General features: G+C 44.7%; 1 protein-coding gene across 4 annotated transcripts in view; it reads left to right on the forward strand.

The window, feature by feature from the left end:
• Positions 1-27,520, forward strand: part of GRIK1 (glutamate ionotropic receptor kainate type subunit 1) — a 334,933-nt gene that overhangs the window by 297,489 nt on the left and 9,924 nt on the right. For 2 of the 4 annotated variants that reach the window (XM_075854552.1, XM_075854554.1), the window contains 3 exons: positions 6,251-6,476; positions 13,637-13,887; positions 14,923-15,084. In XM_075854552.1, the coding sequence (XP_075710667.1) occupies positions 6,251-6,476; positions 13,637-13,887; positions 14,923-15,072 (627 nt within the window). In that variant the 3' untranslated portion in view covers positions 15,073-15,084. The remainder of the gene's footprint in view (positions 1-6,250; positions 6,477-13,636; positions 13,888-14,922; positions 15,085-27,520) is intronic. The other 2 variants (XM_075854551.1, XM_075854553.1) reach the window with 1 other exon arrangement.

The raw sequence follows: 27,520 nt of genomic DNA on the forward strand, positions 1-27,520 counted from the left end.
TCCTGTCATGGAACTAGTCTACCCATGTCATATGCAGCCCTTTCTTTGTTAAGTAAGTAAGGTGATGAGTGACTAATTCACTGTCTCCAGCAACAGTCTCATAATACTGTCATCATAACTATGTTCTCATTGACCATAAAATGTTCGTTCACTACCTACCTGTGATATATAGCCCTCTTCTCAGTAACATAATCACATTAGTGTCCAGGTCACTTTCTCCTGCAAGGTAGGCATATTCCTGTTCTGCTACTACAATCATTTGCATAATATGATTGACTTTAAGTAGTTTTATCCTGAGCACATCATGAGGCTGCCCTTGTCATATGCAGCCTGTTCCTTGGTAATGTAATTACAATAATTTCCAGGTAGCTGCCTCCCAAAAGATTAGCACACTTTTTTCTGCTTCTGTCATCAGACCTTGAACCTTGTTGGCTACTTACTACATGATACTGCCTGTTCCATACAGTCCTGCCCTCAGTAACATAATTCAATGAGTGCACAGATCACTGCCTCCCACAAGATCAGCACACTCTTCTGCTGCTGTTATCATTCCCATGATCTGACCACATCATGACGCTGTCCCTGTCATATATGTAATCACACAAGTGCAGGGGCGTAACTAGGAAAGACTGGGCCCCATAGCAAACTCTTGACCGGGTGCCCCCCCCTCGGGTGCCACAAGCAGCCCCCCTTATAAATAGTGCACCCTGTAGAATGTGCCATACAGCCCCCCTATAGACAGTGCTATATAGCCCCGCCTATAGACAGTGTCACACCCTATTTGTAGATAGCGCCCCACCACCCCTTTGTAGATAGTGCCATACAGCCCCCTGTAGATATCGCCATAAAGCCCCCACTGTATATAGCGCTATACAGCTCCCACTGTATATAGTGCCACACAGCCCCCCTCCCTTGTATATAGTGCCACACAGACGTCCCCCCTTAGTAGATAGTGCAGCACAGCCCCCCTTAGTAGATAGTTCCACACACAGACCCCTGTAGATTGCGCCACACTCAGCCCCCTGTAGATAGAGCCACAGCCCTCCCCCTTGTAAATAGTGCCATACAGCTCCCCCTTGTGTATAGTGCCACACAGCTTCCCCTTGTGTATAGTGCCACACAACCCCCCTTTGTGTATAGTACCACACAGCCCCATTGTGTATAGTGCCACACAGCTCCCCTTTGTGTATAATGCCACACAGCCCCCCCCCCTTGTGTATAGTGCTACAAGGAAGTAGCGCATCCGAGAAAGTTGTATCAGCCAGGGAGATGTCACTCAAACATGGAAAGGTGGGTTTGGAGGCAGGGCTATGTGACACTTCAAGATAGCGGCACCGCCCCATGACCCTCTAGTGAGTAATTAGCATATAGTGTGTGCCGTTTTAAAAGTGGATTTGAAAGATTTTGCTTCATCTGAAAAAAACATATAAGGGAATGTTTGGAAATATTGTCAGGTCATGTATTACCGCATGGTGGCGATAAACGGGGTTAAAACTACCTGACAGATTCCCTTTAAATATACAATGAATTGAGAATAATTCCATCTGCCCTGCAATTTTGTTATTATAAATATATCCTTTATAATTACAGATCCAGAATCAAGCTCTGACATATATTCAGTACCACAACCAAGCTCAGTACATAAATACAGCCACAGAACCAAGCTCAGTACATATATACAATACCAGAACCAAGCTCAGTTCATAAATACATCCCCAGAACCAAGCTCATTACATATATACAGCACCAAAACCAAAGTCATATGTATATACAGCACCAGAACAAAGCTCAGTACTTACATACAGCATCAGAACCAAGATCAGTACATATATACAACACCAGAACCAAGCTCAGTACATATATACAGTACTAGAACAAAGCTCACTACATATATACAACACCAGAACAAATACAGGTCAATTTAGTGCAACCCCTGCCATATAGGTTTGTATGGCGTAAAACTATGCCAGCATGGCCCGAACAATGGTGAGGATATGCTGGGAGATGCTGTTTCACAAAAAAAAAATCATACCACCCATCATCTCGCTGCAGATCATACAGTAACTACAGCGCTGATTAGAGGCAGAATAAACATTTACATTAAGTGACACACCGGTGTTGTCTCAGATTCTAGTTCTTTTCTTTTCCCTCCGGTCCAGACCTCTATGATGGATTTCTACCGGCCATGACCCATTTCTGCAGTTTTCCCCTTAGATGTCTTCAGCTTCTCACTTTTAAAACATTTCTGCACCTATAAACGAAGTTAAAATTCTCAACACCTCTAAATATAATAAAGCACCATACAAACTGCACCTCTAACTATAATATCACCATACACTGTGTCCTTGATTATAATAGTACAATACACTGTGTCCCTGATTATAATAGTACCATACACTGTCTCTGATTATAATAGTACCATACACTCACACACACACACACACCCCGTGCCCCCTGTAGATAGTGCCCCAATAGCCCCCTGTAGATAGTGACCCCCTAAAGCCTCTGTAGGTAGTGCCCTACATAGAAGCCCCTGTAGATAGTGTCCCACATACAACCCTCTGTAGATAGTGCCCACATATGGACTCCAGAGCTGCAAGGCAATAGTGCTAACCACAGAGCCACCGTGCTGCCCTACATATAGCTTCCCCTATAGATAGTGCTCCACGTATAGCCGACCTCTGCAGATAGTGTCTCACATATAGCTCGCCCTGTATATAGTGTCCCACATATAGCCCACCCCTGTAGACAGTGCCCTACATATAGCCACCTTGTAGCTAGTGCCCCACAGGTAACCCACCCCTGTATATAGTGTCCCACATATAGCCCACCCCTATAGAAAGTGCCCTAAAAATAGTTCCCCTATAGAGAGTGCTCTACATATAGCCCACCCCTGTATAGTGTCTCACATATAGCTCCCCCTGTATATTTGTGCCCCACATATAGACCCCCTGTAGATAGTGTCCCACATCCCCACATATAGAACCCCCCTGTAGATAGTGCCCCAAATTCCCACATGTAGACCCCCTGTATATAGTGGCCCACATATAGACCGCCCCTGTATATAGTGGCCCAAATCCCTACATATAGACCCCCCTGTATATAGTGGCCCACATCCCCACATTCAAACCCCCCCTGAAGATAGTGCCCCACATCCCCACATATAGACCCTCCCTGTAGATAGATACCCCACAATAGATAATGCCACACACAGTTTTATTAGAAAAAAAACAAATAACTTGACATACTTACATGATCCCGTTCTTGCGCCGTCCAATGGCAAAGCAGACCTGCTCTCTTCTGAGCCGGTCTGCTGGAGCTGAACGACGCATCGTTCAATGACGCTGATTGGCGGGGCAGAATGCCCCGTCAATCAGCGCCTTTCAAGCATGGAAGCGGCGCAATGACGTCATCGCGCCGCTATCGTCGTTGAAAGGCGCTGATTGGCGGGGCAAGTCATTTTGTCCCGCCAATCAGCGTCATTGTAAGGTTCTGAATGGTCGTGCTCGGAACATGCCCGGCCATTCTGCGCTAATGCATGTATTTGGACTGTCGCTAGCACCGGGGCCCCCTCCGGTGCTAGAGACGCCTACGTGCACAAGAGGACCTGTGTCACCCGGCACTAACTTGTTGGAGGCTTGGCGGCGCGGGCCCCGTAGCAGCCATAACGGTTGCTAGCTGTACCACAGGGCATATAGGGGGGCGTGTTGGCTGGCGGTATGGGCCTCCTTAAGCCGCGGGCCCCGTAGTAGCTACTACAGCTGCTACCGCGGTAGTTACACCACTGCACAAGTGTCTAGGTCACCACCGCTCAAAAGATAAGCACACTCCTCTTCTGCTGCTGTCAACGGTCTCATGATCTGGTTGGCTTCTGAAATCAAGAAACTGCCCCTGTTACTTGCAACACTGCCCTCACTAACATAATCAGATGGGTGGACAGGTCACTGCCTCCCAAAAGATCAAATAACTCTTCTGTTGCTGTTGCTGCTGCTGCTGCCGCTATCATTCCCATGATCTGACACTGCCCTTGTATTACAGGGCCCAGTCCTCATTAATGTAATTTAAAATGTGCCTAGTTCACAGTCTTACAGAAGATCAAAAAAGTAGTGCAAGTAGGCCACCGTAATTGCATTACTGCATATACAATAAATGTGATAAAACTGGGAATAACAGAATAGGAGAAGGAATTTGGTATTCTGGTTACAATTAAGCTAAAAATTAGTACTCAATGTCAAGCAGGAGTTGCAAAATCAAATAAGATTTCAGGGTGTATAATATGAGAGCTAAAAATCTGTGATTCCACTGTAATATTACCCTTCCACACATCCTTTGTGAGACCGCGTCTCTATTATTTAGTTTTGGGCTCCACATCATTAAAAGGATATAAGAGAGCTGGAGAGGGTTCAAAGGTGAGTGACTAAATTATAATATGATATATAAAATGATATGTCCCTTATAATGAGTGGCTAGAAAAATCTGGCTTGCTCAACTTGGAAAAATGGCGCCTTATAGGAGATTCTATTAACATGTATAATTATAAGCGTGATCAATACAAAGAACTAGCACATGATCTATTCATTCCAAAAACGTTACAAAGGGCCAGGGGACATTCATTGCAAGTGAAAGAATGGCGGTTCAAACATTAATATAGGAAAGAGTTCTTTACAGTTAGTGTAGTCAAACTATTGACTGCTCTACCACACGTAATGACAGATACAATGACATCATTCAAAAAAGGTCTACATGCTAACTATTTAACATGTATTACTCTTCTTCTGCTTCTGTCATTTTTTTCCATGATCTATGCTGTCTTATTATTTGCAAATGTAATCAAAAAAGCGGCCAGGTCACTTCCTCCAAGACAATCAAAACACTCCTCTCCTGCTGCTGTTATTGTTCCCATTTTTGATAGTTATAATATCTACTTCACGTTCTCCTGTCACACTCTCATAAATCATATGATTAGACAGGGTACATTATCTTTTATATTTCCTGTCTCCGAATTTTATCTTCTCTTTTGTAGTTTTGATTGATTTTCAGAAAAAAGTTCCTCTCCATAGTAGTCCTGTCCTGCAGCTGCATATCCTCAAGGAATGACTGTACTGTGTATTTTTATTGCTGATTTTGTGTGGAGCCGTCATGATGAAGGGTTTAATACTGATTTTTTTTTATGGTCTAGTGAAACAGATGGACTGGCTGTCCACAAATTGTACTAAATCTGAAGGGAGGAAATAGGATTGTGTGTTCTCCGGCTATTTATTATCAGCCCCGGAAACAGACTTTCCTTACAGTATAGAAAACAGCTTAGACGTGAATGACAGCATCAGCAAGTGAAGCTATGGATCATTTTCCCAGACCAAAAATGTTGCCTTCTATAAGCTGATACAGCTAAAGATACCCATAGACATTAGAGATTTGTTGGTGGATTCACCTGATCTTTATGGGATTGACAGACCCTCATCTGAAGTTTGCTATTATGGGGAACATGGATTGGGCAGGTCTCATCTCACTCCTGGAAAAAAAAGGGCACCAAAATGGTCTGATAGCACCTCAACATGCATGTTCTGTTATATGTGTATGGAGCTAAAGTATTCACCTTAAACACCATTGGGTTTTTTAAGTCTATGTAGGTCCAAAATTCTGTGCCGAATAAAGGGATATCTGCTTTGGATAATTCCTGTTTGTTAGAAAGGTCTCTTGACTATAGGGTGATCACAAAGTGTCCCCGTGATGGGACACCCAGCGATCAGCTGTAATATTTAAGGGAAACCTGACAGTAAGTGATCAATTTCCCTACAGCACCACCGCAGGAGAAATGAAGTATTACACAATGTCCATTCAAATCAATGAGTTGCAGGAAAGGGCAGGTCATCCAAAGCAAGAAACTGTCTTTGTTATAGCTCTCCACTCATGCCAAGAAATGAGGATCCTGAAAAGAAGACCTCCTCTACTAACTCAGAATTTCATAATAGGGTATATGAAAATTAGTTTTCTAAACTGGGCGATCCCTTTAATTTCCTAAAACATCTTTATAGTGGTCAAAGTGGTCCGAGCTCTGATAAAGAGCTACAAATCCCCTGCAGTTAAATGATAAAATGTTGACTGCCTGCAGTCACCCCTAGAGGGAGCTTAAGATCTTACTACATGCTGTACTTCAGACCACCCCTTTATGTCAATGGTCAACTTAAGACGTCTGGAACTTAAACTTGCTTGACAAAATAATGCTAACAACTGCCTTCTCTATTTCCAGAAATCCAAAATTTCTACCTATGAGAAGATGTGGGCATTTATGAGCAGTAGGCAGCAGACGGCGCTTGTGAAGAACAATGATGAGGGAATACAGCGGGTTCTTACCACAGATTATGCTCTGCTCATGGAGTCCACCAGTATTGAATATGTGACACAACGGAACTGCAACCTTACCCAAATTGGAGGACTCATTGACTCAAAAGGTTATGGAGTTGGCACACCTATTGGTAAGTTACACATAATGAACACTACTGGGCAGAATTGAAATCACCAGTGCAGAGAACCATAAGGCCTCATTCACACAAGCTGATTCACATATGATTAAAAAATGTAGACCTAAATACCAGCATGGGATACAGATATATTATTTGTATTAACATCAACAGATTATGGTATAAATGCCAGATAGGTCAGGGTCCCATCTATGTAACTCTCTGACCAACGTTTCGGTAAGCGAGGAGGCGGCATCCAAGTGTAAACTGAATAAAGAGGTGGCAGCTGTTCTCTCCCTTTAAGTCTATAGGAGATATAAAAATTCCCTCCCAATAGGTTGGGGTCCTATGGATATGCCATAAGTGTCAAAGATAGGGAAACCCCAAAGCGGAAAAACCCAGTGCATTGCGGTATCTGAGATGACAGTAACACATTTAGAACTAAGCTGCTAGGTCACATGTCTGACAGCGGAGTGGAGATAAACCGCTGTCTGTTTCCAGGGGCAAACAGCAGACTTTTGAAATCACCTTTCTATATGAATGGGGGAAACAATGTGAAATAACTCCACATCAGTAAAAAAGAAGTATTTGAAAATTTACTCAAAATGTTATATATATATTTCAGCTCTGAAATATAGTTAAAAGCTGAGTTATACTTGAACAATTCATGGGCATCTTATTAGGTGCCACACGACAGTGACACTTTAAAGATAAACCCTGTAAGGACAACTCTATGACCCTTCTCCACATCACAACATGCAAAATAAATAAATAGATACCTTGCAATCCATGCTCCAATCCCTGGTCCCACACCCTCTATATGACATGCCATAGATCAATAGAAAAGCACCAAATTAACAGCGCCACTGTTGTCCATGGGATGTGGCTGGTATTACAGTCAGTGCTGGTCCTAAGGGGTGTGCAACCTGTGCAATCGCAAAGGGCACATCAGCCATCCCTGCTGAAGGGGGCACCCCAGATGGCCTGACAACCAAGGCTTGTGGCCACCACTTATCTTAAAGAGGCTCTGTCACCAGATTTTGCAACCCCTATCTGCTATTGCAGCAGATCGGCGCTGCAATGTAGATTACAGTAACGTTTTTATTTTTAAAAAACGAGCATTTTTGGCCAAGTTATGACCATTTTTGTATTTATGTAAATGAGGCTTGCAAAAGTCCAAGTGGGTGTGTTTAAAAGTAAAAGTCCAAGTGGGCGTGTATTATGTGCGTACATCGGGGCGTTTTTAATACTTTTACTAGCTGGGCGTTCTGATGAGAAGTATCATCCACTTCTCTTCAGAACGCCCAGCTTCTGGCAGTGCAGACACAGCCGTGTTCTCGAGAGATCACGCTGTGTCGTCACTCACAGGTCCTGCATCGTGTCAGACGAGCGAGGACACCGGCACCAGAGGCTTCAGTTGATTCTGCAGCAGCATCGGCGTTAGCAGGTAAGTCCATGTAGCTACTTACCTGCAAACGCTGATGCTGCTGCAGAATCAACTGTAGCCTCTGGTGCCGGTGTGTCCTCGCTCGTCTGACACGATGCAGGACCTGTGAGTGACGTCACAGCGTGATCTCTCGAGAACACGCTGTGTCTGCACTGCCAGAAGCTGGGCGTTGTGAAGAGAAGTGGATGATACTTCTCATCAGAACGCCCAGCTAGTAAAAGTATTAAAAACGCCCCGATGTACGCACATAATACACACCCACTTGGACTTTTACTTTTAAACACACCCACTTGGACTTTTGCAAGCCTCATTTACATAAATACAAAAATGGTCATAACTTGGCCAAAAATCCTCGTTTTTTAAAAATAAAAACGTTACTGTAATCTACATTGCAGCGCCTATCTGCTACAATAGCAGATATGGGTTGCAAAATCTGGTGACAGAGCCTCTTTAATATTAATTATATAGCACTGTTATTAGATTACTTTATTTATGTAGCTGTTATTTGGTCCCTGTATGTTGGTATTATTTGAGCACTGTTTAGCGGTATTGTGTGGCACTGCTGCTGAGGCACTCAATAGTATATTATTTTTGCAGTATTTTTCTTATCCTGGACAACCCCTTTAAGTGCCTGTTGCTAGGCAATAACCCAAACATAACCCATACCTTGTCAGACAGTGGCCGGACCCCATCAACAACATCGAAAGTTAGAACGGGAGAAGGGGCTGCGATCTAGAGCAAGATGTGGATCCCAGAGGCGGCACCTGCATCTATCCCGTGGATATGCCAAAAAATGTCCGAGATGGGAAAACCCCTTTAAGGCCAAGACTGGCTGCTTCCCTAAATTGAAGCCTATGGATAACAGTGGCCCCATTTTTGAAAGCAGCCATGTTTTGTCTAATTTCATTCAACTCCTTTAAGATTTAGTGGCCCTTTATATGACAAATTCAACTCTGCTACAGTGAAGGAAATAAGTATTTGATCCCTTGCTGATTTTGTAAGTTTGCCCACTGTCAAAGACATGAACAGTCTAGAATTTTTAGGCTAGGTTAATTTTACCAGTGAGAGATAGATTATATAAAAAAACAACTGAAAATCACATTGTCAAAATTATATATATTTATTTGCATTTTGCACAGAGAAATAAGTATTTGATCCCTTTGGCAAACAAGACTTAATACTTGGTGGCAAAACCCTTGTAGGTAAGCACAGCAGTCAGATGTTTTTTGTAGTTGATGATGAGGTTTGCACACGTTAGATGGAATTTTGGCCCACTCCTCTTTGCAGATCATCTGTAAATCATTAAGATTTCGAGGCTGTCGCTTGGCAACTCGGATCTTCAGCTCCCTCCATAAGTTTTTGATGGGATTAAGGTCTGGAGACTGGCTAGGCCACTCCATGACCTTAATGTGTTTCTTTTTCAGCCACTCCTTTGTTGCCTTGGCTGTCTGTTTCGAGTCATTGTCGTGCTGGAAGACCCAGCCACGAGCCATTTTTAATGTCCTGGTGGAGGGAAGGAGGTTGTCACTCAGGATTTGACAGTACATGGCTCCATCCATTCTCCCATTGATGCACTGAAGTAGTCCTGTGCCCTTAGCAGAGAAACACCCCCAAAACATAATGTTTCCACCTCCATGCTTGACAGTGGGGACGGTGTTCTTTGGGTCATAGGCAGCATTTCTCTTCCTCCAAACACGGCGAGTTGAGTTAATGTCAAAGAGCTCAATTTTAGTTTTATCTGACCACAGCACCTTCTCCCAATCACTCTCCGAATCATCCAGATGTTCATTTGCAAACTTCAGACGTGCCTTCTTGAGCAGGGGGACCTTGCGGGCACTGCAGGATTTTAATCCATTACGGCGTAATGTGTTACCAATGGTTTTCTTGGTGACTGTGGTCCCAGCTGCCTTCAGATCATTAACAAGTTCCCCCCGTGTAGTTTTCGGCTGAGCTCTCACCTTCCTCAGGATCAAGGATACCCCACGAGGTGAGATTTTGCATGGAGCCCCAGATCAATGTCGATTGACAGTCATTTTGTATGTCTTTCATTTTCTTACTATTGCACCAACAGTTGTCTCCTTCTCACCCAGCATCTTACTTATTGTTTTTTAGCCCATTCCAGCCTTGTGCAGGTCTATGATCTTGTCCCTGACATCCTTAGAAAGCTCTTTGGTCTTGCCCATGTTGTAGAGGTTAGAGTCAGACTGATCCATTGAGTCTGTGGACAGGAGTCTTTTATACAGGTGACCATGTAAGACAGCTGTCTTTAATGCAGGCACCAAGTTGATTTGGAGCGTGTAACTGGTCTGGAGGAGGCTGAACTCTTAATGGTTGGTAGGGGATCAAATACTTATTTCTCTGTGCACAATGCAAATAAATAGATATCATTTTGACTATGTGATTTTCTGGTTTTTTTTAAATATAATCTATCTCTCACTGGTAAAATTAACCTACCCTAAAAATTCTAGACTGTTCATGTCTTTGACAGTGGGCAAACTTACAAAATCAGCAAGGGATCAAATACTTATTTCCTTCACTGTATATGAGTATGTAGATCTATGCAATAACCAAATGAAGCGTACTTGTCATTGTGTGACCCTTGTGTTATGTTTCATTATATGAGAACAAGTCTAATACACGCGGCCCATGCGACAAGCAATAAATATAAGGTTCACTTCTGAATGATTGCTTTTGTGACGTTCATATATTCTGACGGCCAATGGCGAGAAAATTATTATTTTCTGCTGCCACACAACTCTCTGTTTTTGCTATGGGACTGACAATGACCGATCCTCGCCGAACCCACAATACTTTTTACAAATGTATAAATTATGATCTGTTTTTAACCTAATAAACCGTTTCTGGGAACTGTTGTTAGAAAATGCTAATACAAGTGACAAGCGTACAATGAAAAATATATTTCTGCACTTGGACAAACAGAGAGGAAATAAAGGGCAGCAGTGCGTGATTTATAGCGTGAGGAGAAATTCCGATGAAAGTGACTCAATTAATTAGTGCATATTGTTAACTCCTTCAATCCCATAGACTACAGTGTTTTTTATGCTATAGCTGCAATACTATGGCATGAGGGGGAGGGGGGTTTGGCTCAGAAAAATATGCTCCCTCAGTAAGGTTGGGTGGATAAGGGCATAGCCAATATACCTTGATATTACCCACAATTTGGCTATATGGAAATCTCCAATATCCTAGTATTTCACCCTGGCCCATCTAATATGAGGCCAGACATCAGACAAAGAGTGGGGCGGTTACATTGAACATGCACCAACCTTGTTGCAGTCCCCTATAATTGGTGCCAGTTTGCAGCTTTCTTATGTTCGTGCCATCTCAATATTGCAAGAGATAGAGATCATTTGATCAGAGGTGTAACTACCACAAGGCAGACTGTAACATACATAGTGGTATGATAAACAGAGCGGTCTTCAAACCGAGGTCGGTGATGTCAACCGCCACAGGAATTACCACCAAGTTGGGCTGCACCAAAATGACTGCAGGCTCCGCAGCCTGTCCCAACCGTGCCGCTATTGGTCACTGAAGGCTACGTATCGTGCAGCGCCAGGGTGCACCTGCCTCTTTGTGGGGGGAATGCCTTGCACCTCCGTGGGTTATGTCGACGCTACGCCACTACCTTTCATGAAACCCAACTTCCTCGGCCGCGTACGTTCAATGTACATACTTCGCGTACCATCTGCGTAACAACACAGAGCACGGTCCCCGGCCACGGAATGGCGCACACATAGTTCTTAATCAAAGTCTTTAGTAATCGGGGTAACGTCTCTTTAAGGATCAGCTCTGAAAAACTTGCATCAACTTTAACAAGTTAAACTTTCCAGTGGTTCTAAACACTTGGAGTCGAAGACAATTAGACGGCCAGTAAGAGACCTTGGGGAGGTAGGACACCTGCCAGTGCACAGTTCCAAAGATGGCCTATCTGTGGCTTCTCCAATGTAGCCCACCTTGCCCCAGTTCCTTTTTACAGGCTTTATATATAGTTACATAGTTGATAAGGTTGAAAAAAGACAAAGGTCCATGAAATCCAACCTTTAATCCTACAGTGTTGGTAGGAGGTCTTGTAAGGCCACCAGTTAGAATTCAAAACCAGGCCAGCTGCTCACAAACATTCAGAGCAGGCTCCTCTAGACGGCCACGCGGTCACTTCCACACTCTCTCGCTACTGCTCACACGTAGGGTCTGACGGCTAGGTAGCACAGGGTCCCATTCAGACGGACTTCAGTCTGCAGGGGCTGAAATACGCCCCAGTGACGCTCTCCCCAGAATCCTGACTTCTCTTGGTAGTGATCTTTACTTGGGGAATGCCTAATTTCCCAGGCCTTGCTTACATTCAAGCCAGAGGAAGGCACCTAACCTGGTGCACGCCACACACACTCGCTTGCTCCTCCTACCTTCCCTGCCTATATCTCCTGCACTACATCTCCATGCTCTTCTCCCCTTCCACACATGTAGCAACACTGTCCAGCACCACCCCATGTTAACAGTCCACCCTGCACGCCAGGGGAAGGCGTTCCTGTTCCTCTTGGCATAGAATGCTGACGCCATGGCCCACGGTGTCTCCCAAGCGCCGTCTCCTTCGTAACAGTAACACTCTCCTGGCTCAGGAGCTCTGGCTCCCTCATAATACTGTTTGTGTATAGGTTCAGACAGCACCAGATATGTGGAAGGGTGTGGTTTTGCACGGATAGGGGCCCAACCCAAATATAAATATAAAAGAGTATCCGGCACACCAATATTGAAACAAAGGTATTTTTATTTTGTTTTTGTTTTTAATGCCAGTGGCAGTGTGCAACGTTTCGGTCTAAGTGACCTTCATCAGGCGCCATGATACAGCGGCCAGCCGCTATCAGCACCACTAGCGCTCGTCTATGCAGTTTCCAACACGGCTCAGTGCCTGATGAAGGTCACTTAGACCGAAACTTCGCACTCTGCCACTGGCATTAAAAACAAAAACTAAATAAAAATACCTTTGTTTCAATATTGGTGTGCCGGATACTCTTTTATATCCCTCATAATGCTGCTGGCGTCGTGCTGCCAGGCTCCAGTTCACCGATTGCCACAAGAGGACAAAGGGGAGACACTCGACATCAGGACACGGAAGATGCAAGACAGGGAAAAGGACTACACAGACATGGACAGGTACAAGGGGAAAGACAAAACACAACCAGTAATGGGATCACAGTTACATTTAAAGGGGCAGTATCACCCCCTTACAAGGCAACACAACTTCTATCGGGCTTGTGGGGAAATCCTGCACATTGCTTTTCTTAATGTCCTGTAGCGGGGTCACCATCTTGGTTACATTTTCAACTTGGTTGAACATCTACTCGTGGGAAGAGTAGCATGGCATGCACGGTGGGGCACAATGGTGTGCTGACTTTTGCTATCGGATTTGTTTGTATGCCTCTTGCCTCTGGTCCCTCTATACAGGCCAGTCTGGAAGAAATACCATTAAAATGTGATTTACCAGTCTCAGGATGCACATCTTCCAATGGCTCATGTAAGAGGGAGCAATGGTCGGGAATTACTCTGCCCAGTTGCATTCTTATAGTGGTAACTATCTTATAAAAAGTAGGGTTACTGTTCCTTCAGCTCTCGCCATCTGACGTTCATACCCAAAAGGCTAGGACGAACCTGCAATGCTGTTTCAGGATTGAAAATTAATAACCAGCGATTTCTCCATCTAATATCCCTGCAGGTTCTCCATACAGGGATAAAATCACCATTGCTATTCTCCAGCTACAAGAGGAAGGGAAATTACATATGATGAAGGAAAAGTGGTGGAGGGGGAATGGCTGCCCTGAAGAAGACAGCAAAGAAGCCAGCGCCTTAGGAGTGGAGAACATTGGTGGTATCTTCATAGTGCTCGCTGCTGGGCTCGTTCTGTCAGTCTTTGTGGCGATTGGAGAATTCATCTATAAATCCAGGAAAAATAGTGATATAGAACAGGTGAGCAAGAGCTTTTCTATGATCTGACGAGCATTAGTCTATATCTAGGGTGGTGGGTTCACCCGCACCCAATGATATTCATGATATTTTTTTTATTATCATTCCTGCATTTTTTGCAGAAGAAAATGGTGCATGATTAACTACGTTTTTCCTAATGTTGGGAGATGGAGACCTCTCCTATGAAAAACGCAGCAATTCAGTCCACTTTCCGTAGCAGGAATTGACATGCTGCGGTCCGACAAATACGCACCACAGGTCAATTTCGGCTACTGTATTCTGCTGCGTTTTTTCCGGTCGGAAAAGCCACGGCAATTCCGGGGGGTGTGGACGAGCCCTTAGAGTGCTATAGGACCATACTGTCCCTCTGATTTTATATGGAGGTGTACAGAGAGATAACAATTGGGGCATGCTCCAACATATCTCAGTTTTTGGAATCATACAGTGTCACACAAAGGTAGCATATGGCGGCACATGAAGTGCCTATGGATCTGGAGTATGGACCCAAAGGGACCATGAGAGCCACTTTGTAGGATCCGTGCACATGTCTTTGGCAAGTGAATGCACCCTTATTCCCACTCTCAGCATTCAATGATCGCTTCATAAAGTGATAGGTCACCGAGCTTTCTACTAATGTAAGACACGATGGAGATCGCGGGGTCTTTAGAGAACATCAAATATTTTCCATGTGTTCTTGTATAGAGGAATATTTTTTATATTGTGTCTGGGGTTTTTGTACCAGCGGTTTTGTCAGCATTGGTATCCCACCATCATGGGCAAAGTTGTTGTTTTTTTTTTGTTCCTTTCCACAAATAACCCTGCATGTGCAATAACATTTTGCGTATATTTTATTATGTTTATTTTAATTGGTCATTATGCATATATTTTTATTTGCATTTGCAACATACTTTTTTATTGATTCTATTTCATTATTCTAAATTATTCTAAATTCATTATGCTTTAATTATAATATCATAGCCTTTTTATTATTATTATTTATGCATATTTTTCTTTCTTTCATTCCTTTTGCATGCAAAGGCCTTTTGTTTCTTTTATGGGTTGCAATGTAAACCCACTCACCCGTCCAACTCCACTTCGGGGACCACTCTATCCACGGAATTAGACTGTGGCAAATTGCTTCGGGAGGAAAGAGGAATACGGACACAACCCTCTATACACACAGTATAATGTACATGAAAGGTGTGTCCGATTGGTTTATTTTAACAGCTGAGCAGTGTCACTTCATGTATGTAAATTATGTACGTAAGGGGTAAATAGGAGTAAAGGATGGGCTACATGGCTATTGGCTACATGTTGTGCCGCACCCTAAGGCCGAATTCAGACGACCGTGGTATACGTCCATGTGACGGCCGTTAAAACATCAGCCATCGCATGGACGCATGTATTTCAATGGGGCCGTTCACACGGCCGTTGTTTCAACGGACCGTGTGAAGGGTCCGTTGAAAAATAGAACATGTCCTATTTTGTTCCATTTTCACGGATCCCTCAAGTCTATGGGTATCTGTGAAAACGGGACCCGCACGGGGGCAACTCGGACGTGAAAAACCATTTTTCATGTCCAAGTTTCCCCGTGTTTGTCTGAATTCAGCCTAATAGATTGCTACAATTACAGGTCACGACTGTCACAATTACTTGCAACCAGGGCTGGTCTTAGTGATGTGCAACTTATGTGGTCATACAGAGCTAGTGAAGGTGAATGCCAATCGCCCTGATGTTATGGGCATCTGAGTTTCGCACCGCCAATCCCACATTTGGAAAGTCAGCTGCACAGGCTGCCGCTACATTTCCCAGTTTATTAATTGGAACATCAGATGTAAAGGAAACAACACAGGGATTCAGTGGGCGCTACCACCGTCACTTAAATGGATTACAACCCGTTTCAAGATTGTTTCGACCTCTACATCAGGAACGTAAAAATTATTACATCAAGTAGAGATTTTAAACCACCAGGTGTCCAGGAAAAAAACGGTTTCACATACAGCAATTATACATGGACCTTAAAGGTATGTAAACCTTGGGTATCGACCTGGGAAATCCCTGCAGCGAAGTCAGACCCGTGTACAGGGGTTAAAGGGTGAAGATCGGGGTTTCTTAGACTCCCGGATTTAGCCAGAAGTCAAATCCTTGGCAACTCGGTGGATCCAATTTCACTACTCCAGGTACGTGACAAGGGGCATGGTGCCCACCTGAGCTGGGCTCTCCTTCTCCATAAGCTTCATAGCAATGACGGTGACTTCATATGTTTATATCTACAAAAATATTTTCTGAACAGAAGTAGGATACAAGACTAATTTGCTAAAGGTTCTCTAAGGCCAGCATGATGTCCTCCATTAATTCAGCTCCGCTCGGTTTTATTCCTTCTAATAACCAACCAATGAAAGGGCAGAGTTCACATTTCTCTTATAGCATTTCTCAGCTCAGTATATAAGATTTTTTTTTTTTTTAATGTGGATCAATTTTAAAAAACAAATGGAAAGGTTGTGTTGATCTGTGAAAGGTCACATGTAATTGCTGCGTACAGTAGAAAGGTCTGCTGGGGCACTGCTCGCGCCTGTAACAAAGATCCAGCACATTTATCTTCTCTATGAATTGTAAAAGCTTCACTGTGTATGAAAGAGATGAGCGAATCGTCTGAGGCAACGCTGACCAAATGGTCTTAACCCCTTCCTGACCTGAAAGATTTTGAGGATTCACGACCAAGGCTGAATTTCACCTTTTAAAATTGTTCCATTCATCTAAAGGTGAATATTCTTTTTAACTTCTTAAAACGTAGGACTTTCTTATGATAACATATCTTGTAATTTTAGAAACCTTATACAGGAGAAATAAGAAATAAATTGGCTTTCCCCCAGCTGAGGAGGTTTGCAGGGTACTCTTCACAAGCAAAGAGGGCCAGCAGGCAGGGAACTACTGATGGTAAATGAGTCTATAAAAATCGTCCCACACTCTCCTGTAGTCCTGTGCCGCCACCCCACTTACTTACTATTAACTGCTGTTTAATAGGCTCCTATCATAAACATTAACCCCTTTCCACTCCATGACATACCTTTACGTTATGGGTGGGCCTAAGTGCACAGTTCAGTACAGTAATGGCGCGGGCTTAGGAAAAAGCTGACACCCTGCTGCAATTGGCTGGATAACTCCGATCCCATTCGTTTAAGCCCTTAAATGCCACGGTCAATACTGGCCACTGCATCTAAGGGGTTTGACAGAGGGACTGTCAATCCCATCAGCAACCCAACAATGTGATCACTGGGTGCTGATAGGTTTTCATGGATGTGGGGGGCCTAACAATGGCCTTCAGGTCTGCAATCTTTGTACACCTATTGGGTGCCGGAGGCAGAACCTATAATAATCAGCAGTATGCAATACAGAAGTATTGCAGTGTACTGTAGTATAGGAGCGATCAAGCGATGGCATAGTCTAGTCCCCTAGTTGGAACAAAAAAAAGTACGAAAAAAAGTTAAATAAATGTTTCAAAATCCATAAAGCAAAAAAAACTTTTACCTTTAAAAATATTTTAATATGACAAAAAAGAATCAAAAAATAACCAAAATTGGCATTGCCACTGCTGTAATGACCCGGAATATAAAATGATCACGTCACTTAACCGACATGGTGAACACGGTCACTTTGCCTCACAAAAAAAAAAAAAAAAACGGAATAAAAAGTGATCAAAATATATTTTTTAAGTGATTTTAATGTGAAAAAGCAGTAAAACATAAAAGCAACTATATAAATTTATTATTATCGTACATACCCGCACAAATAAAAATTAAATGTCATTTATACTGCATGGAGATAGCTGAAGAAACGAAACCCAAAAATCAATGGCGGAGTTGTTGTTTTTTTCCACCCCCCCCCCCCCCCCACACACACACAAAATAATGAACAAAGGTTTTTCAAAACATCCTATGAACCCTAAAATAGCACAATTTAAAAATACATTGGTCTCGCAAAACACTCAACGTCGATGAAAACATTTAAGTTATAGATTTTGGAATGCGGAGAAGAAAACATTTTTAAAAGATGGTTGCATCCTCAAGGCAGAAATAATTCATGCCTCAAGGGTTTAAAAATATAAATATCATATTATCCCCCTTGCGTTCCCCTTTATAGGGTCCCACTTATTATTAAAAAAAAACTCCTTCCCTTACACAGGGTGTACATGATGGAGATTGGGAGAAAAAGGGGCCCTAACCATTCGACTGTAAGGGGCCCACATATTCCTAGTGGCAACCCCGGCAACAGTGAAACTCCAGCTGAAGTTGTCAGTAGAGTTCAGCTGGTCAATTGGCCTCATGTCCTACAATAAACACTATTTTTATTCCTGGGTTCTAGGACACTCTTGGTCCACCACTGGTTGTTTCCCCTTATCTTCTAATGTACTTCTCCTCGCTTTGTTTAAACGCTAGCACAGTGACGCATCATCCACAATGACATCCTGTCAGGCGATCGTGGGGGAAACTATGGATGAAATCTCACAACTGTGGAGAGTAATGTCATTATGGATTATACATTATATCCCCGGGACCGGTAGGGGTCCATGGACAGTAGTGGAGGGAGATCAGAGTCGAATTTGAAGGATAAGTAACTTACAAGGTTTATTTTTTCAATTTGTTCACGCTTCGGGGGGGGGGGGGGAGGGGTTCTTCAAAAAACTCTTTTAAAGCTTTTATATCTTCCAAAAAATGCAAACATCTAAAATAACAGATTTTTTTTAGAAAATCCTAGTGCATGTGATAGCTAAAACTCAATATAAAGCCAGGTATTCGTTTGTATTGTCCTTTGAGTTGCATCTTCCCGGTATCGGAGCACCAGTGGTAGTCTATGACGTAGGCTTGCTTGAGGACATACGTTTCCAATTTATAAGACCTGCTACGGGTCTTTTATGTTTTTGACATTCTGTATGTGCTCTCCTACTCTTTATGACATGCTCTTCATACTCCCAGCGTGTTTTGTATGACATTTCAAACATGTTATATGATTGAGAACATTGCCGTTTCCATCTCTTCTAGTGATCCTTACACTTACTTTTTCCCAATAACCTTTCACTTTTTATTTTTCATAGCTCGTTTCTGTAATACGTCTTGTTGCTTTCTACTCTAACCTCATGCCGTACCGCATGACCTGAGCTGCATTACTGTGGAATTAGAGGATGAAATGTTCTCTACCTGTAAGCCCCGGTACAGATAACTCGGCCTCTGCCTTCAGTGAACCAGACCAATTCAGAGCAGCATCAAAAGGTTTTTCTTTCTCCAATATTCTTGGTGAACATGTAAAACATTCAGAACAGACGTTGTTATTCAGCAGAGTTAATACTATAGAACACAAAACTCCTATAAAATACAAGATGCGCACGTCGTCTCTATTATATAATCACTACTGGGAACTACTAGTACATCTTTAAATCAATGTACCGAGATTCTGCACAACAAAATTACATGTGAAATGTTACCGGTCACAAAAAAGAGATATATCCTAAAAAAAACTCCACCCCATAATTATGTTCCTAATTACACATTGATATATAATCTCCAGTGCTTATTTATATTAAAAAATAATTAACATCTGAAATATTCAGCTTTCAATTTTTGGGTCCAGAAGCCATGTGATTTAGACTTCTCTATCGGGACATTCACTGTGTTAATGAATTAATGACTGCAGCATCACAAACCACACGAGAGAGAGAGGGGGAGTATAGTATGTGCCTACATCATTTACATGGAGAGACACAGAGGCAGTACTACCTGTACCTACATCATTTACAGGGAGAGACACAGAGGCAGTACTACCTGTACCTACATCATTTACAGGCAGAGGCACAGAGGCAGTACTACCTGTACCTACATCATTTACATGGAGAGACACAGAGGCAGTACTACCTGTACCTACATCATTTACAGGGAGAGACACAGAGGCAGTACTACCTGTACCTACATCATTTACAGGCAGAGGCACAGAGGCAGTACTACCTGTACCTACATCATTTACATGGAGAGACACAGAGGCAGTACTACCTGTACCTACATCATTTACAGGCAGAGGCACAGAGGCAGTACCACCTGTACCTACATCATTTACAGGCAGAGACACAGAGGCAGTACCACCTGTACCTACATCATTTACAGGGAGAGGCACAGAGGCAGTACCACCTGTACCTACATCATTTACAGGGAGAGACACAGAGGCAGTACCACCTGTACCTACATCATTTACAGGGAGAGACACAGAGGCAGTACTGCCTGTACTTACATTATTTACAAGGAGAGAAAAGAAGGCAGTACTCTTACATGCTTTCTATCACCCAGGTGCATAAAAAGTGTGGGAGTGCCGCACAAAAAGTGCACAAGGATGCAGTCTACCGCAGCCTACCCCTAAAGGAGCAAGGCCCCGCATAACCATTCCCCAACGCTTCCAAACCGTAGGCCCAAAGGATACATGACCACCCCACCCACGATGAAGACTAGGGAGTCCCAAACGCACTCCAAGTCTTCTACCTAGGAGCCTGCATCGAGGTTGCACTTCCCCTCCAAAGAAGGGAGGCCGGGCTGCAGGGAAAATGGAACCAGAAGGCCACACATTTTTCCCCCTAGACCTCAGGAGGGTCCCAAAAGGGCGCCGCATCCCAAAAATCCTTATGACAAAACACACAGTGAAAAATAAAATTAAATAAGTGGACATCCGCCAGGTATAAAAAATTCCTCATCTCCCAGACAGAAGGCTGGGAGAATAAAGGTTTGTGCTCAGATAGCGTGAAAAACGAGTGCGTGCAAATGTGCCTTCACTCAGTGGGATCCCACCCCCAGTGAGTTAGGGCACCCCAGGGTCACCAGCCCTGGGGCACATAGCAACTCGGGCTTCCAAACTACTCAACCTCATTACCTCTATTCGGCGGTTGCCTGGTCACCTACAGATGGTACCTTTAAACCAAATGTGTACACCAGAGCAATGACCGTTGTTGTTCCCTGCCCTCACCTCGGCGTTCTGTCATCCCCCAATGATGGCGGCTCTACCACCGGCGGAGATGATCACGAACCCCAGCTCGATCAGCTACTGCACTTGATCTTTGCCTCATAATTTACAGGGGGAGACAGTACTATCTGTACCTACATCATTTACGGGGAGAGACCAGAAAATAGTACTATCTGTACCTGGATCATTTAAAAGGAGAGACAGGGAGGCAGTACTATCTGTGCCTACATCATTTACAGGGAGAGACACAGAGGCAGTACTACCTGTACCTACATCATTTACAGGGAGAGGCACAGAGGCATTACTACCTGTACCTACATCATTTACAGGGAGAGGCACAGAGGCAGGACTACCTGTACCTACATCATTTACAGGGAGAGACACAGAGGCAGTACCACCTGTACCTACATCATTTACAGGGAGAGGAACACAGGCATTACTACCTGTACCTACATCATTTACAGGGAGAGGCACAGAGGCAGTACTACCTGTACCTACATCATTTACAGGGAGACGCACAGAGGCATTACTACCTGTACCTACATCATTTACAGGGAGAGGCACAGAGGCAGGACTACCTGTACATACATCATTTACGGGAGAGGCACAGAGGCATTACTACCTGTACCTACATCATTTACAGGGAGAGGCACAGAGGCAGTACCACCTGTATCTACATCATTTACAGGGAGAGGCACAGAGGCATTACTACCTGTACCTACATCATTTACAGGGAGAGGCAGTACCACCTGTATCTACATCATTTACAGGGAGAGGCACAGAGGCAGTACCACCTGTACCTACATCATTTACAGGGAGAGGCACAGAGGCAGTACCACCTGTATCTACATCATTTACAGGGAGAGGCACAGAGGCAGTACCACCTGTACCTACATCATTTACAGGGAGAGACACAGAGGCAGTACTGCCTGTACGTACATTATTTACAAGGAGAGAAAAGAAGGCAGTACCACCTGTACCTACATCATTTACAGCGAGAGACACAGAGGCAGTACTGCCTGTACGTACATTATTTACAAAGAGAGAAAAGAAGGCAGTACTCTTACATACTTTCTATCACCCAGGTGCATAAAAAGTGCGGGAGTGCCGCACAAAAAGTGCACAAGGATGCAGTCTACCGCAGCCTACCCCTAAAGGAGCAAGGCCCCGCATAACCATTCCCCAACGCTTCCAAAACGTAGGCCCAAAGTATACATGACACCCCCCCCCCCCCACTATGAAGACTAGGGAGTCCCAAACGCACACCAAGTCTTCTACCTAGGAGCCTGAATCGAGGTTGCACTTCCCCTCCAAAGAAGGGAGGCCGGGCTGCAGGGGAAATGGAACCAGAAGGCCACACATTTTCCCCCTAGACCTTAGGAGGGTCCCAAAAGGGCGCCGCATCCCAAAAAATCCTTATGACAAAACATGACAAAACACACAGTGAAAAACAAAATTAAATAAGTGGACATCCTCCAGGTATAAAAAATTCCTCATCTCCCAGACAGAAGGCTGGGAGAATAAAGGTTTGTGCTCAGATAGCGTGAAAAACGAGTGAGTGCAAATGTGCCTTCACTCAGTGGGATCCCACCCCCGGTGAGTTAGGGCACCCCAGGGTCACCAGCCCTGGGGCACATAGCAACTCGGGCTTCCAAACTACTCAACCTCATTACCTCTATTCGGCGGTTGCCTGGTCACCTACAGATGGTACCTTTTAAACCAAATGTTTACACCAGAGCAATGACCGTTGTTGTTCCCTGCCCTCACCTCTGCGTTCTGTCATCCCTCAATGATGGCGGCTCTACCACCGGCGGAGATGATCACGAACCCCAGCTCGATCAGGTACTGCACTTGATCTTAGCCTACATAATTTACAGGGGGAGACAGTACTATCTGTACCTACATCATTTACGGGGAGAGACCAGAAAATAGTACTATCTGTACCTGGATCATTTAAAGGGAGAGACAGGGAGGCAGTACTATCTGTGCCTACATCATTTACAGGGAGAGACACAGAGGCAGTACTACCTGTACCTACATCATTTACAGGGAGAGGCACAGAGGCATTACTACCTGTACCTACATCATTTACAGGGAGAGGCACAGAGGCAGGACTACCTGTACCTACATCATTTACAGGGAGAGACACAGAGGCAGTACCACCTGTACCTACATCATTTACAGGGAGAGGCACAGAGGCAGTACCACCTGTACCTACATCATTTACAGGGAGAGGCACACAGGCATTACTACCTGTACCTACATCATTTACAGGGAGAGGCACAGAGGCAGTACTACCTGTACCTACATCATTTACAGGGAGAGGCACAGAGGTATTACTACCTGTACCTACATCATTTACAGGGAGAGGCACAGAGGCAGTACTACCTGTACCTACATCATTTACGGGAGAGGCACAGAGGCATTTCTACCTGTACCTACATCATTTACAGGGAGAGGCACAGAGGCAGTACCACCTGTACCTACATCATTTACAGGGAGAGGCACAGAGGCAGTACCACCTGTACCTACATCATTTACAGGGAGAGGCACAGAGGCAGTACCACCTGTACCTACATCATTTACAGGCAGAGACAGTACCACCTGTACCTACATCATTTACAGGGAGAGACAGAGAGGCAGTACTGCCTGTACGTACATTATTTACAAGGAGAGAAAAGAAGGCAGTACTCTTACATGCTTTCTATCACCCAGGTGCATAAAAAGTGTGGGAGTGCCGCACAAAAAGTGCACAAGGATGCAGTCTACCGCAGCCTACCCCTAAAGGAGCAAGGCCCCGCATAACCATTCCCCAACGCTTCCAAACCGTAGGCCCAAAGGATACATGACCACCCCACCCACGATGAAGACTAGGGAGTCCCAAACGCACTCCAAGTCTTCTACCTAGGAGCCTGCATCGAGGTTGCACTTCCCCTCCAAAGAAGGGAGGCCGGGCTGCAGGGGAAATGGAACCAGAAGGCCACACATTTTTCCCCCTAGACCTCAGGAGGGTCCCAAAAGGGCGCCGCATCCCAAAAATCCTTATGACAAAACACACAGTGAAAAATAAAATTAAATAAGTGGACATCCGCCAGGTATAAAAAATTCCTCATCTCCCAGACAGAAGGCTGGGAGAATAAAGGTTTGTGCTCAGATAGCGTGAAAAACGAGTGCGTGCAAATGTGCCTTCACTCAGTGGGATCCCACCCCCAGTGAGTTAGGGCACCCCAGGGTCACCAGCCCTGGGGCACATAGCAACTCGGGCTTCCAAACTACTCAACCTCATTACCTCTATTCGGCGGTTGCCTGGTCACCTACAGATGGTACCTTTAAACCAAATGTGTACACCAGAGCAATGACCGTTGTTGTTCCCTGCCCTCACCTCGGCGTTCTGTCATCCCCCAATGATGGCGGCTCTACCACCGGCGGAGATGATCACGAACCCCAGCTCGATCAGCTACTGCACTTGATCTTAGCCTACATAATTTACAGGGGGAGACAGTACTATCTGTACCTACATCATTTACGGGAAGAGACCAGAAAATAGTACTATCTGTACCTGGATCATTTAAAGGGAGAGACAGGGAGGCAGTACTATCTGTGCCTACATCATTTACAGGGAGAGACACAGAGGCAGTACTACCTGTACCTACATCATTTACAGGGAGAGGCACAGAGGCATTACTACCTGTACCTACATCATTTACAGGGAGAGGCACAGAGGCAGGACTACCTGTACCTACATCATTTACAGGGAGAGACACAGAGGCAGTACCACCTGTACCTACATCATTTACAGGGAGAGGAACACAGGCATTACTACCTGTACCTACATCATTTACAGGGAGAGGCACAGAGGCAGTACTACCTGTACCTACATCATTTACAGGGAGACGCACAGAGGCATTACTACCTGTACCTACATCATTTACAGGGAGAGGCACAGAGGCAGGAATACCTGTACATACATCATTTACGGGAGAGGCACAGAGGCATTACTACCTGTACCTACATCATTTACAGGGAGAGGCACAGAGGCAGTACCACCTGTATCTACATCATTTACAGGGAGAGGCACAGAGGCATTACTACCTGTACCTACATCATTTACAGGGAGAGGCAGTACCACCTGTATCTACATCATTTACAGGGAGAGGCACAGAGGCAGTACCACCTGTACCTACATCATTTACAGGGAGAGGCACAGAGGCATTACCACCTGTATCTACATCATTTACAGGGAGAGGCACAGAGGCAGTACCACCTGTACCTACATCATTTACAGGGAGAGACACAGAGGCAGTACTGCCTGTACGTACATTATTTACAAGGAGAGAAAAGAAGGCAGTACCACCTGTACCTACATCATTTACAGGGAGAGACACAGAGGCAGTACTGCCTGTACGTACATTATTTACAAAGAGAGAAAAGAAGGCAGTACTCTTACATACTTTCTATCACCCAGGTGCATAAAAAGTGCGGGAGTGCCGCACAAAAAGTGCACAAGGATGCAGTCTACCGCAGCCTACCCCTAAAGGAGCAAGGCCCCGCATAACCATTCCCCAACGCTTCCAAAACGTAGGCCCAAAGTATACATGACACCCCCCCCCCCCCACTATGAAGACTAGGGAGTCCCAAACGCACACCAAGTCTTCTACCTAGGAGCCTGAATCGAGGTTGCACTTCCCCTCCAAAGAAGGGAGGCCGGGCTGCAGGGGAAATGGAACCAGAAGGCCACACATTTTCCCCCTAGACCTTAGGAGGGTCCCAAAAGGGCGCCGCATCCCAAAAAATCCTTATGACAAAACATGACAAAACACACAGTGAAAAACAAAATTAAATAAGTGGACATCCTCCAGGTATAAAAAATTCCTCATCTCCCAGACAGAAGGCTGGGAGAATAAAGGTTTGTGCTCAGATAGCGTGAAAAACGAGTGAGTGCAAATGTGCCTTCACTCAGTGGGATCCCACCCCCGGTGAGTTAGGGCACCCCAGGGTCACCAGCCCTGGGGCACATAGCAACTCGGGCTTCCAAACTACTCAACCTCATTACCTCTATTCGGCGGTTGCCTGGTCACCTACAGATGGTACCTTTTAAACCAAATGTGTACACCAGAGCAATGACCGTTGATGTTCCATGCCCTCACCTCGGCGTTCTGTCATCCCTCAATGATGGCGGCTCTACCACCGGCGGAGATGATCACGAACCCCAGCTCGATCAGGTACTGCACTTGATCTTAGCCTACATAATTTACAGGGGGAGACAGTACTATCTGTACCTACATCATTTACGGGGAGAGACCAGAAAATAGTACTATCTGTACCTGGATCATTTAAAGGGAGAGACAGGGAGGCAGTACTATCTGTGCCTACATCATTTACAGGGAGAGACACAGAGGCAGTACTACCTGTACCTACATCATTTACAGGGAGAGGCACAGAGGCATTACTACCTGTACCTACATCATTTACAGGGAGAGGCACAGAGGCAGGACTACCTGTACCTACATCATTTACAGGGAGAGACACAGAGGCAGTACCACCTGTACCTACATCATTTACAGGGAGAGGCACACAGACATTACTACCTGTACCTACGTCATTTACAGGGAGAGGCACAGAGGCAGTACCACCTGTACCTACATCATTTACAGGGAGAGGCACACAGGCATTACTACCTGTACCTATATCATTTACAGGGAGAGGCACAGAGGCAGTACTACCTGTACCTACATCATTTACAGGGAGAGGCACAGAGGTATTACTACCTGTACCTACATCATTTACAGGGAGAGGCACAGAGGCAGTACTACCTGTACCTACATCATTTACGGCAGAGGCACAGAGGCATTTCTACCTGTACCTACATCATTTACAGGGAGAGGCACAGAGGCAGTACCACCTGTACCTACATCATTTACAGGGAGAGACACAGAGGCAGTACCACCTGTACCTACATCATATACAGGGAGAGGCACAGAGGCAGTACCACCTGTACCTACATCATTTACAGGCAGAGACAGTACCACCTGTACCTACATCATTTACAGGGAGAGACAGAGAGGCAGTACTGCCTGTACGTACATTATTTACAAGGAGAGAAAAGAAGGCAGTACTCTTACATGCTTTCTATCACCCAGGTGCATAAAAAGTGTGGGAGTGCCGCACAAAAAGTGCACAAGGATGCAGTCTACCGCAGCCTACCCCTAAAGGAGCAAGGCCCCGCATAACCATTCCCCAACGCTTCCAAACCGTAGGCCCAAAGGATACATGACCACCCCACCCACGATGAAGACTAGGGAGTCCCAAACGCACTCCAAGTCTTCTACCTAGGAGCCTGCATCGAGGTTGCACTTCCCCTCCAAAGAAGGGAGGCCGGGCTGCAGGGGAAATGGAACCAGAAGGCCACACATTTTTCCCCCTAGACCTCAGGAGGGTCCCAAAAGGGCGCCGCATCCCAAAAATCCTTATGACAAAACATGACAAAACACACAGTGAAAAATAAAATTAAATAAGTGGACATCCGCCAGGTATAAAAAATTCCTCATCTCCCAGACAGAAGGCTGGGAGAATAAAGGTTTGTGCTCAGATAGCGTGAAAAACGAGTGCGTGCAAATGTGCCTTCACTCAGTGGGATCCC

The sequence above is a fragment of the Rhinoderma darwinii genome, chromosome 2, assembly GCF_050947455.1.
Source record: "Rhinoderma darwinii isolate aRhiDar2 chromosome 2, aRhiDar2.hap1, whole genome shotgun sequence".
NCBI lineage: Eukaryota > Metazoa > Chordata > Amphibia > Anura > Rhinodermatidae > Rhinoderma > Rhinoderma darwinii.